General features: G+C 42.5%; 1 protein-coding gene across 1 annotated transcript in view; it reads right to left on the minus strand.

Annotated features, from left to right (window-relative positions):
* Window positions 1-595: 595 nt before the first annotated feature.
* prkacbb (protein kinase, cAMP-dependent, catalytic, beta b) overlaps window positions 596-12158 on the minus strand; it is a 31494-nt gene continuing 19931 nt past the window's right edge. The window contains exons 6-10 of the mRNA XM_072687258.1: window positions 11534-11660; window positions 6320-6415; window positions 6075-6197; window positions 4627-4791; window positions 596-3800 (exon numbers count right to left, since the gene is read on the minus strand). Coding sequence (XP_072543359.1) covers window positions 3675-3800; window positions 4627-4791; window positions 6075-6197; window positions 6320-6415; window positions 11534-11660 — 637 coding nt within the window. The 3' untranslated portion in view covers window positions 596-3674. The remainder of the gene's footprint in view (window positions 3801-4626; window positions 4792-6074; window positions 6198-6319; window positions 6416-11533; window positions 11661-12158) is intronic.

Consider the following 12158-nt stretch of genomic DNA (forward strand, 5'->3'; position numbering starts at 1 on the left):
ACACCACCTGCTGTTCGAAAGCGGAACTACACATCTGCTTAATACCCAGCAGCAAAATGTGTGCATGTGTGTTTGGGGGAGTAAAAATGCCAGGTTCCTCAATTCTTGCCACCTTCAGGGGTACAAGTCCTCCAGCATTGGGTTGTAGAGCAGTGTTCTCTAGAGTGATGGAGCTCCAGACCCTTTGAGATGCCCTGGACTCCCAAAAACGATCACTCACCATCAGTACCAGACCTCAGTGATGCTCTTGCGGTGGTATTTAATCAAATCCTCACCGCAATCTTCCAACATCGACTTCTAAATCTTTCCTGTTGAGTACCCAAGGGGGAACACACCCTTATTGATTTCCATGATTTTCGAGGAAACGTTAGAAGAGCAGGTGTCTACAGACTCCTAGTCCTATAGGCCAGAGGCCCAGCTGTGGATGAAGCCTAGTCTTCTGCTAAATTGCAGTGCTAATGATAAATCACAGCTGGAAATTCTCTCCATTAGGGTTTTAAAAGTGGCCCTTAGTGTAGATCAGTGGGATTAAACTGCAAGATCCAGCTTTTGAGACGACACAGACTTCAGACGGTCAATAAAACAAACCATGCAATTTTAAAAATAAAATTTATTAGCATCTCTAATGTGTATAAATAAAAACATAGATAAGAAACAAATGCATATACGCATTATGAGCAGAACAATAACTGAATTATGTGATACGAAGGAGCCGAGGCCAGCGAGCCTCAGCCCGGATTTTCAATCCTTCCTTCAGAACTTTTTAAGGGTGTCTGTGAGAATGTACCTCGGAAATCAAGCTTGGCAAACCATACGCATACCTACAAGTTGCAGCTCTACATTCTGTCAGTGGATCGAAAGAAACGAGGACAGACGTTCGACAGCGGACATGGCGGCACGATGGGGTGCAGCGGTGGAGGGACGGGGAGTTTTAATTGAACGAAGGTTTGAATTTCGAGGTTTTGGAGGAACTGCAGGACAGCTAAGCTATCCGAGAGCTTCGACACTAGAGCTAAAACCACAGATTTTATATCGTCACGGTCCAAAAAAATTAAAACGCATCTCCAAAACAGCTACTTTACAGGAGAAGACCTGGAAAACCTTCCTTGGCTTTCAATGGAAGTCAATTATTCCAAGCCATTTTGGAGCATTTCTATTGGTCCATTCGTCAAGAAAAGGCTCACACAATGCACAGGACAGCTGCCGGTTCCAAACTACGCAGAACAATTTAATAAAATAAAACAAAATAATCAAGACAATTCATTTTTGCACCGTAAAATACGATCGGATTTCCAAAGAATCAGTGCTAAAGAGGGTTCTTCGTGCAGTGCCATAATAGAGCCAGATCTGGAGTGAGTGTGAAGAACCTCTCGAAGGTTCTCTCCAAAAACATCCATAAAAAGGTTCCTGTTGTGTTACATTATGGAAAGGTCCTGCAAATCTTCTAAGGGCTCTACACCTTCCCTCCTTCCCACACACACCCCTGTTTTTTGCCTCCAAACAAGGTTCTTTGGTTCTTTAGAGAAGCGAAAGTGCTTCTTCTATTGTGTCGCTCAAAGAAGCATCTGTGGCACTTCCTAACGGTCAGTGCTGAAACCTCATGCTTTCAGGACACGAGGCCCCGTCTTCAGTTTCACAGGAAACGGCACTAGCAGCAGTTCTGTTTACAAATTTGAAGCACGGAGCCAAATCGTAAAGCTGAGCCAGAGCCAGAAACGAGGACCTTCACAACCGAAACACATCAACAGAGCCAAACAGCCTCGGTGTCAGTATGTATTTAGTGGTGTAGTGTAGTCTGATGAGCCCATCTCTGCAACATGGTCACATTAGGGACACACGCTGTACCGTGTAGGGATGCACCGATATGGGAATTCTGGGCCAAGGCCAATATTCAATATTTTTCCATGCAATTTTTCCAGATATCGCACATTTTTAAGTCAATTAGGAAGGAAAGTATTTGTACGCTTTAATACGTTACCGATTGGCCAAAGACAAGACAACCATATTCACCATTAGTGCTGGACACCGATGGAATTCGGCTTCCGCTTTTATCCCATCCGTGCAGTGAACACACACACATACACACCAGTGAGGAAACACACACAGTGGACAATGAGCACACGTGCCCGGAGTGGTGGGCAGCTATTGCTGCAGCGCCTGGGGAGCAGAGAGGGTAAAGGGCCTTGCTCAAGGGCCCAACAGTGGCAGCTTGCCGAGCCCGGGTATCGAACCCACAACCCGGTCATCAAAATAGCCTGGAGCTCTAACAGCCATGTAAACACCTGCATCCGACCACGTTCCCAATCGGAAAGTTCAAGTACGTCCTCTACATGGCAACCTGCGAGGCAACGTCACGGTGTGTGTGTGTGTGTGTGTGTGTGTGTTTGATCGCTAGGGTGTGAGTGTGTGTGTGTGTGTGTTTTCACTGCACAGATGGGTTAAAGGCAGAGTGTCCAACGGTATCCAACACCAATGGTGAATATGGGGGTCTTTGTCTTTTGAATAGGGGCTCTCCTATTCGAATTCTGTGTGTAAACGTAGTGTATATGTAAACACCTCGGTCTGAATCTATAATTGGAATGACTTCGATCGGATAGGAGAAAGTTTCGGGGTTAAATAGTCCAATTTGGCTGAAAAGGAAGTCAGAATCAGCCACAGAGCATCCCTAGTCACAGTGGTAGTAAACCCATCACACATTTAGTGTATTCATTTTAGTGTGTTCATCTAAAACCCAATAAGAAGAGCCGGATTGCACGAACAGTCAAATTTAAGCATCTGATTAAGATTTAGAAGTAAATGCTGATTTGCAGATCATCGTGCGTCCCTTAATTACGTGGGCTCGGTAGTGTTGGGCCTTCTAAGGCAAACAAAGAAGCTCAGCATCTCCACCTCTGCCACCCACCGCTCAATAGCTTTGGTCAGGCCTTCGACTCTCCCGGTGTCTGAAGTTAAACCCCTTTCAAAACTGACAGAATGAAGAATGAAAAACCGAGCGGTACCTCCAAACACTGGCCAAAGACTGGTCAGAGGTCTAGACTGAGGTAAGAGAAGAGGTCAAACAGGTCGTTACTCAAAAGAAAGAAAGAAACAAAAACAAAAAACAACAAAAACACGTAACAGACAGAACGGCTGAGTGCTACAGGCAACGTCTACCTTTCAAATCACACCCATGTGACTCTGCCAAGCACCACCACTGACCAGCCCTACTACATTGACACATTACAATGCTGAGTTGGCCTTTGAAGATCTTTCCTACGCTCCAAACACCGTCCGAAACCTCATCCCTTATTATTATTATTATTATTTGACCTTAACAAAAAAAAAATATGAGAAACGACATCCAAGACAACAATGCCCGTTGTCCGAGTAAAAGAAAAAGAAGAGAGAGACGAGTTAAATGCCAGAGTGCTGCGTCGTGTAACGAGAAGCGCTGTTGAAGCACAAGGGCCTTGTTGACCAGATGGAATGAAGGAACTATGCAGGAACTTTGTTTGGTGATGTGGTCTCTGCTCCATCTCCATGTCTTCAGAGTGCAAAGATCCCCTCCTTATTTTTTTTGTTTGTTTGTTGTGTGATATACACACACCCACACGCACGCATTCACACGCACACAGTCCCACACTCATATTCTATATATATATATTTATATATAGATCTCTGATATGTCCACACTACTAAAACTCGGCAAACTCCTTTGCGCATTTTTCTGTAACAGACACGCGTATGTCCTCCTCCTCGTAGTCGTCGAAGTTGCTTGTATCTCCGGGGCCTCTGCACTTTGGTATGAATGGAGCTTCCACCTGCCGAGGGACAAAGGCATCTGGGTTAGAAACGTGAACATGTGATTCTAGGGTGATTGCCAAACTGTAAAAGGGACACTGCAGCCTAAAATACAGCATTAAGCAACCAAAAGGCCGGGGGAGGGCTATTTTAGTGATCTTTTGGTGAGCCGTCAACCGTGTAGATTGATTAAGGGCGTGTCAGTGTGTCTTTGCTATGGTAGCGACAGTAGAAGTTCACCTTGCGCATCTCGAAACGCACAAAAGTCACGTACCGAGTCTCTTAATTAATCATGGGTGTGTTTGTTTGGGCGTAACATGCAGTAATAAACCAATCAGAGTGTCTCTCGCCATTCCCTTTAAGAGCCAGGTGCGGTCAGTCTGACCTTGGCAGGTTGCTATTTCAGTGGTGTAAAGCGTGGGGGGGTGTACGAGCATCAGGCTGCACGCGCCTGTGTTGACAATTCACTGCTGAGATAGCAACGAACGCCTGACTGTTGACGAACGTCTGTCTAGGCTGTTTTCGATCAGTGGAGCTCCTCCTGTGTTTTCAGCTGCCAAGATACACAGCAATACGCCAGAAATTGACCTGAACACCCCTCATTTCGAGACCACCGCGCCCATCAGTGTAGATATATTCACAAGCAGCGCTGCTGTTTAAACGACGCAGGCAAAGGGAGTGAAAATAGACTGTTGGCAGGGTGTAAGATAGCGATGAGCATCTCGACACGCCTTGTGGCTGCGCCAGGGCTGACATGCCTACAGACTCCACTGTAAGACAACAAAGCCGAACTGGCTCATGCATGTCCAGCTACAGGGAGGCACTGCATGAGGAGGTCGTCCTTACCTTCCTCTCGTAGATGGCGATCCAGTCTGTTGTAGCAAACCATTTGTGGTTTTTAATGTCGTTGACGCCGTTCTTGAGGTTGCCGTAACGCTTCGTCAGGTCGACCTGAAGCAAATTCCTCAGCAGATCTTTCAAATCTGAACTAAAGTGGGATGGAAATCTTACCTATGGAGAGATAAAGGGTATACGAATTAATATATTTAAAATACACCCAAAAATAAGAGGTTTTATTAGTTTACATGAATGTAATTACATACATATATATTCATATATTATACATTTTTTAAATAAATTGCTGTTGAACACATGTGAACAAACTAATAGTGCTGCACCAGTATCAAAAGTAATGGTATCAGTGCCAATCCCAGCACTTGCACACAGTATCGGCAATAGAGAGCACCAATACCATGAAGCTCACTGACGCCCTACATTTGTTTTCATTAATTTTTTGATATTTAACATTTTTGTTTGCAGACTTGGTTATGAAACCAACCATTTAAACAACCAGTAAAAGCCAGTCTAAAATAGTTATCACCATTAAACAGACATGTAATGAACTTTTAGCTCTTTCTGTTTCTGTTTAAAGGAAACACTGAAGTTTAGTAGGTCTTTACACAGAGACATGAACCTGAATGTGAAATTGCTCAATCAGCACTTTTTTTTTCTAGGCACTGCATGAGGAGGTTGTTACCTTACCTTCCTCTCGTAGATGGCGATCCAGTCTAAACTAGCCTTTTTTTTATAAAGCTCTGATATGTAATTTTAAACCCCAGTTAAAAGTTGTTTGGTGACACTTAGCAAGATTACGCTTCCCTACCTGCACGTGTTTCTGCATTGTGGCCTTTTTTTTTTATTTCTTCATAGCTCTGAAACTTTTTAAATGTGCAGTCCCTCAACCAGCAAACGCTGATCTTTCAAGATTATAAGATCTTATTTGGGATCAGATATGAAAAAAGTACAGCCTATAAGTGGAACACTGTAAATATCAGGATTTAAAGCCGTATATACAGTGTGTAAGTCAGAGTTGGTAGCGGTACTTAGTATCGGCAGATATTTGATAATCTGGTATCAGTATCGGGGAAAAAAACGGAGGTATCGGTGCACCTCTACTAACTTATAAAAATGTATTAAATCAATATGTTTAATACATGCAAGATCTGACTATTACATTTCACAAAAAAAGAAAATACAGCCGAGTTCAGTGAATCACTGCCTAACAGTGCTACCCAAAAGTGTGTGCTCCTGATAATGTAACCAAATTGAAAACTTCATTAGGATCAGTGGCATCTCATGCTAGAGAGAAGAGAGATGCCTAACCTTACCTTGCCTTTCAACCTTATAGCAACTGTGAAGCATGGTGGTGGTAGTGTGGTGGTTTAGGGATGCTGTTAAAACCACAACATTAAAAGCTTGTTAACTGCTCTGTAAACCAGACGGACTGTCCATACCTTTCCAGACACAATCTTCTCATAGATCTGAATGGGCTGGTCTGCGAAGAATGGAGGATACCCAGCAGCCATTTCATAAATGAGCACACCCAGTGCCCACCAGTCCACAGCTTTGTTGTAGCCCTATCAAGAAGAGAGACATTCAGAGGAATACCAGTGAACATCACACTGCTTCAATCAAGAGCTCCTAACATGAAGTAATGTTAAAGTAATCAGACTGGATCTGTATCTTTCTGATTTCTGACCTTGCTAAGAATGATTTCCGGTGCCAGGTACTCTGGGGTTCCACACAACGTCCAGGTTCTGCCCTTCACTCTTTTCGCGAACCCAAAGTCAGTGACCTGTGATGTGAAGATATTTTGATTAGAGATTGTTAAGTAAATCAATTAATCTGAGAATAATGAGGATAAAATGATTTAACACATAAGGGAGATCAGTGGTGTTACCAACGTGCGAGCAGTACCCCAACAAATGCTCATTAAAGACTGTACCTACAGACGTTCTGAGAAGGTTTTCTCCTCTGATCTCAACGTATCGGCCAATACAGAGTCTTATTCAGCATTTATATTGTTGAAGATACAATAAGAAATAAAAAATATCCAATGAAATTAGAGGTGCTAAATACTATACTAACCAATTGGCCAATTTGCTCCTGGGCTCCCCCTACAGTTGGGGAGTGCAAAGTCCTATTCATGCAGGAAGATGCTAGTTTAGGGTACAACAGAAAGTCTTATTTCAGATATCAGCTATGAAGTTTTATTATTGTTATTATTATCATTATTATTATAACTAATATTATTATTATTACTATTATCATCATCAGATTTTCATATCCAAAATAATTTTGACTAGTCACAGACTATGTCAAATATTTGTGGACACCCCTTCTAATGAAAGCATCCAGCTACTTTAAGTTGCACCCATTGCTGACACAGATGTGCAAATGTGTGCGTGCACACACACACACAGACACACCTTGGCAGTAATTCTTTACAGTGACCAGACAATAGAACAGGACTCAATGGAGAAGATAAACACGGACCTATTGGCACCATGCCTCCTAACGCCAGGCGTGGGCATGAGGGGTATAAAGCCCCCAGCATTGAGCTGTGGAGCAGCAGTACTGCTGTGGTCTATGCAATGATTGTTGGTGCTCCATTCAATACTTTTGGCATGTGTTGGGGAGATGGGGATGAGGTGGGTTGGTGATCATGCAACATCCAGAACTCACTAACGCTCTTGTCACTGTATGCAAAGAAATCCTTATAGCAATGCTCCTCCAAAATCTAGTAGGAAGCCTTTTTCCCTGGACAGTAGAGACAGTTCCTCCAACAAAAGCAGGATAAACTCTTTAATAAACTTGATTTCAGAAGAAACAATAAACGAGCAGTGTCCCAATACTTCTGTCTATATAGTATCAACATAATTTCATTTTTATACAGTCAGTGGAGCATCAGCATCAGACTCTGAAGCTGCTATTTTAAGATAAAATTGCATGATTACATAATGCTGCTGGAAACACTCTGAACTGATGCTTTCAGTACTTTTTAAAATGTCTTAAAAAGACATTTCAGGTTGCCCCGACGTGGCCGGTTCTAATTTTCAGTCCCTCAACGCAGTCACTCTTCCCACCAAGCACGTACTGTACTTTTACATGAGGGTGATTTAATCATGTTTTGACAAAATGTGGTTGGCTTAACTGCAGTCAAAACATCGCCACTGCAGTTGGGCTGTTTTCATTTTTCCCTTAAATAGTTGCTCACTTCATGCAGTTAAACCACCAGCTGCCTCCTGAAAATGGCCACAATTTGCAGATGACAGTTGCAGATGCCGTTTACATCATCTCTGGACTAGTGTCCAATGCAATGAGGTAAAACAGTGTAATTTGTTGATACTCTACTATGAAAAATATGTCTTGATGAGCTTCAGTATCCACATTTGCATGTAAAAGGTGTCTAGTAGTAAGAACTAGTTCCCTGAAACGCAAGTAACTTCCAAGCTCTGGCTATCCTGCATATTCAACACCGATGTATAAAACACCCCCAAGAAAGCTGCACCTCATTCTAACTAGGGTGGACTCTGGATTGGGGCGGGGGGCAACCCAGGCATATATGTATATATAAATATATATATATATAAAACCAAAGCAAAAAGTGCTCAAATTTGAACTGATAAGTGCAGTGTTGTTACCAGTCAGCAGCCAAACAGTTTAAAGCCTGTTCCACCGTTCCACCTTAAATTAGGCAGTAGTTCCGTTCTGCTGCAGTATTGAAGGTGGAGAGTAAGCATTATAAGCTTTGCTTTGGCTGCTAACTAACAACAACACTGGACTTATCAGTTCAAATGAAGCTCATTTTGGCTTTGTTCACTAAAATAAGCTCACAAACGAACCACGTTTAGGGTAGTTTTCCAGGTGGAACGGAAAGTTCGGGTAAGACACCAGCTTACATGTTTTACGGCGGAAAAGGAGGTTTTAAACCAATCTAACGTAAAACGTTTGTCTGTTTTCTGCCATTTTTGCTGTTTGATATTAATATGAATAAATATTAACATTAGCTCATTCGCTAGTACACATGATTAATCAACAAACAGCAGGGTCAGGTCGGTCAGACTGGATGGTAAGATATGATAGTAATTTAAAAACAAAGTTAGCTGCTACCAAACAAAGCAAATGAGTTTATAATTTAGTCTGATTATCAAAACTTTACTCAAGTTTACTAGCGTTTATTAACAGCAGCTTTTACCCAAGTTGTGGGGCTGTATTATTTGTGTAAACACCAATAACAGTACTGGATCGGTATCATCAGACATTCAACATCAGGGTTCTCAGATTAGATTGTGGCCAAAAAAAACAATTTGCGGCAACCCCCTCATTCTAACTAACGCACTAAAGGTGTGCCCAGGAATGTGATGTGAACTCAGGGTGTGTCCAGAATGCGATGCCTTGCTTTGACTTGTGCCAGGGAATCAGATGGAAGCAAAGCGTGAGCTACTTAGACCATGAAGGAACTTCTAAGTGCATTATGATGAAATCGATCATCGCATCAGGCATAAGCCATTAATCCCAGAGACTGAAGAGTCTGTGATGAGGCACTGACTGATGCTACATGTTGGAGTCAGTATCAAGACATATATACACACACATACATACATACATATATACATGTACATATATACTGTGTGCAGAATTATTAGGCAAATCAGTATTTTGATCACATCATCCTTTTTATACATGTTGTCCTACTCCAAGCTCTATAGGCTTGAAAGCCAACTACCAATCAAGTAAATCAGGTGATGTGCATCTCTGTAATGAGAAGGGGTGTGGTCTAATGACATCAACACCCTATAGAAGGTGTGCTTAATTATTAGGCAACTTCCTTTCCTTTGGCAAAATGGGTCAGAAGAGAGATTTGACGGACTCTGAAAAGTCAAAAATTGTGAGATGTCTTGCAGAGGGATGCAGCAGTCTTGAAACTTTTGAAGCGTGATCACCGAACAATCAAGCATTTCATGGCAAATAGCCAACAGGGCCGCAAGAAACGTGTTGAAAAAAAAAAAGGTGCAAAATAACTGCCCATGACTTGAGGAAAATCAAGCGTGAAGCTGCCAAGATGCCATTTGCCACCAGTCTTGCCACATTTCAGAGCTGCAACATTACTGGAGTATCAAAAAGCACAAGGTGTGCGATACTCAGGGACATGGCCAAGGTAAGGAAGGCTGAAAAACGACCACCTTTGAACAAGAAACATAAGATAAAACTTTCAGACTGGGCCAAGAAATATCTTAAGCCTGATTTTTCAGGTTTTATGGACTGATGAAATGCGAGTGACTCTTGATGGGCCAGATAGATGGGCCCGAGGCTGGATCAGTAAAGGGCAGAGAGCTCCACTCCAACTCAGACGCCAGCAAGGTGGAGGTGGGGTACTGGTATGGGCTGGTCTCATCAAAGATGAACTTGTGGGACCTTTTCGGGTTGAGGATGGAGTGAAGCTCAACTCCCAGACCTACTGCCAGTTTCTGGAAGACACCTTCTTCAAGCAGTGGTACAGAAAGAAGTCGGTATCGTTCAAGAAAAACAGGATTTTCATGCAGGACAATGCTCCATCACATGCATCCAAATACTCCACAGCGTGGCTGGCCAGTAAGGGTCTAAAAGAAGAGAAAATGATGACCTGGCCCCCTTGTTCACCTGATCTGAACCCCATAGAGAACCTGTGGTCCCTCATAAAATGTGAGATCTACAGGGAGGGAAAACAGTACACCTCTCTGAACAGTGTCTGGGAGGCTGTGGTGTCTGCTGCACGCAATGCTGATCGTAAACAGATCAAGCAACTGACAGAATCTCTGGATGGAAGGCTTTTGAGTGTCATGGTAAAGAAAGGTGGCTGTATTGGTCACTGATTTGTTTTGGTTTTGTTTTTGAATGTCAGAAATATTTATTTCTAAATTTTGTGAGATGGGTATTTATTTGTTTTATATTAAGTTGCTTAATAATTCTGCACAGTAATAGTTACCTGCACAAACAGATATCCTCCTAAGAGAGCCAAATCTAAATAAAACCCACTCCAACTTCCAAAAATATTAAGCTTTGATATTTGAGTCTTTTGGGTTGATTGAGAACATAGTCCTCTCATATACAACTTAACAAATAATTCTGCACACACTGTGTGTATATATATATATATGTACATTTGTATAGAAGGTACAATTCAGTGGTGTAGTAATGTGTGGTGTGATGTGTGGATAGCTGTGCTAATAATGGCAAGCCATTTTAACCTAAAATGCTACCGGTGGCTCAGTGTTTAGTAGTAACACTGTATTACAAGTGATAACATCAACAGATCTACACGTGTGTAAAGCCCTTCTGACCAACCATACTGCCAGGACGACATTTCCTTAATGTAATTCTGACTACCGTCAAACACCTATATGGACAAAGGTATTGGGACACCTGCTCATTTCATAATTTCGTCTGAAATCAAGGGCATTAAAAATGAGCTGATCCTGCTTTTGTTGGAGTAACTGTCTCTACTGAGAAGAAGGCTTTCTACTAGATTTTGGAAGAACATTGCTGTGAGGATTTGACTGCATTCAGTCATAAGAGTGTTAGTGAGGTCAGGATGTTGGATGATGATCACTCCCACCTCATCATCCCCTACTCTCGAATTCATCCTAAAAGTATTGAATGGAGCACCATCCATAATTTTCCCCTTTACCCTCTAGCCCACGCCTGGCATTAGGAGGCATGGTGCCAATAGGTTTCAGATATCTACACTGTAAAATCAATAATATTATTTTGCACTGAGTTGTACTACCAGTACTTTGGGGATGAGTTAGGGAGTTAGGGAGGAGTTAGGGGTATACACCATATACCAGCGAATGCACACACCACTACACCAGTGTAACAAATGCACACTGTCTTTATTTGTAGCTATTGTAAGGCATTGCGGACGGGTTACCTGTATGTATCCATGCTGATCGATCAGCAGGTTTTCAGGCTTCAAGTCTCTGTAGATGAGGTCTAGTGAGTGGAGGTACTCGAAGGTCAGGACTATCTGTGCTGCGTAAAACCGTGCATGTGGTTCACTGTGGAGAGGAAAACACAGCCTTAGAGAGCGCCGTGGTTAATATACAAAACACATGACAAACCCTTATTGATTATTTATGGTTTATTGATTTTCTAAGTGAAACTAAGCGAACAAATCCTCTACAGGACACCAAGCCAAGTCTGACACACATTTTAGACATAAAGACTGTCCGAAATGGATCCATTAAGCCATGCAAGTTGTGAGGTGGGTGGGGCCTCCATGAACATTAATGAGCCTTAGGTGCCCATGACCCTGTTGCATGGTTCACGAGTTGTTCTTTCTGATCACTGCATACCAGTAACACCCAACAAGACCTGCCTGAGGTTTTGGAGACGTTCTGACCCAGTCGTCTAGTCAAAGTGTCTCAGATTCTTATGTCTGCTCAATTTTCCTGCTTTTAACACCTTCATCACCTTCATGAACTGACTGCTTACTTGCTGCCTAATAGAGCCACCCCTTGACAGATGAAGACACTGCAGATGAAGAATATCAGTGG

Source organism: Salminus brasiliensis, chromosome 9 (assembly GCF_030463535.1).
Source record: "Salminus brasiliensis chromosome 9, fSalBra1.hap2, whole genome shotgun sequence".
Classification (NCBI taxonomy): Eukaryota; Metazoa; Chordata; class Actinopteri; order Characiformes; family Bryconidae; genus Salminus; species Salminus brasiliensis.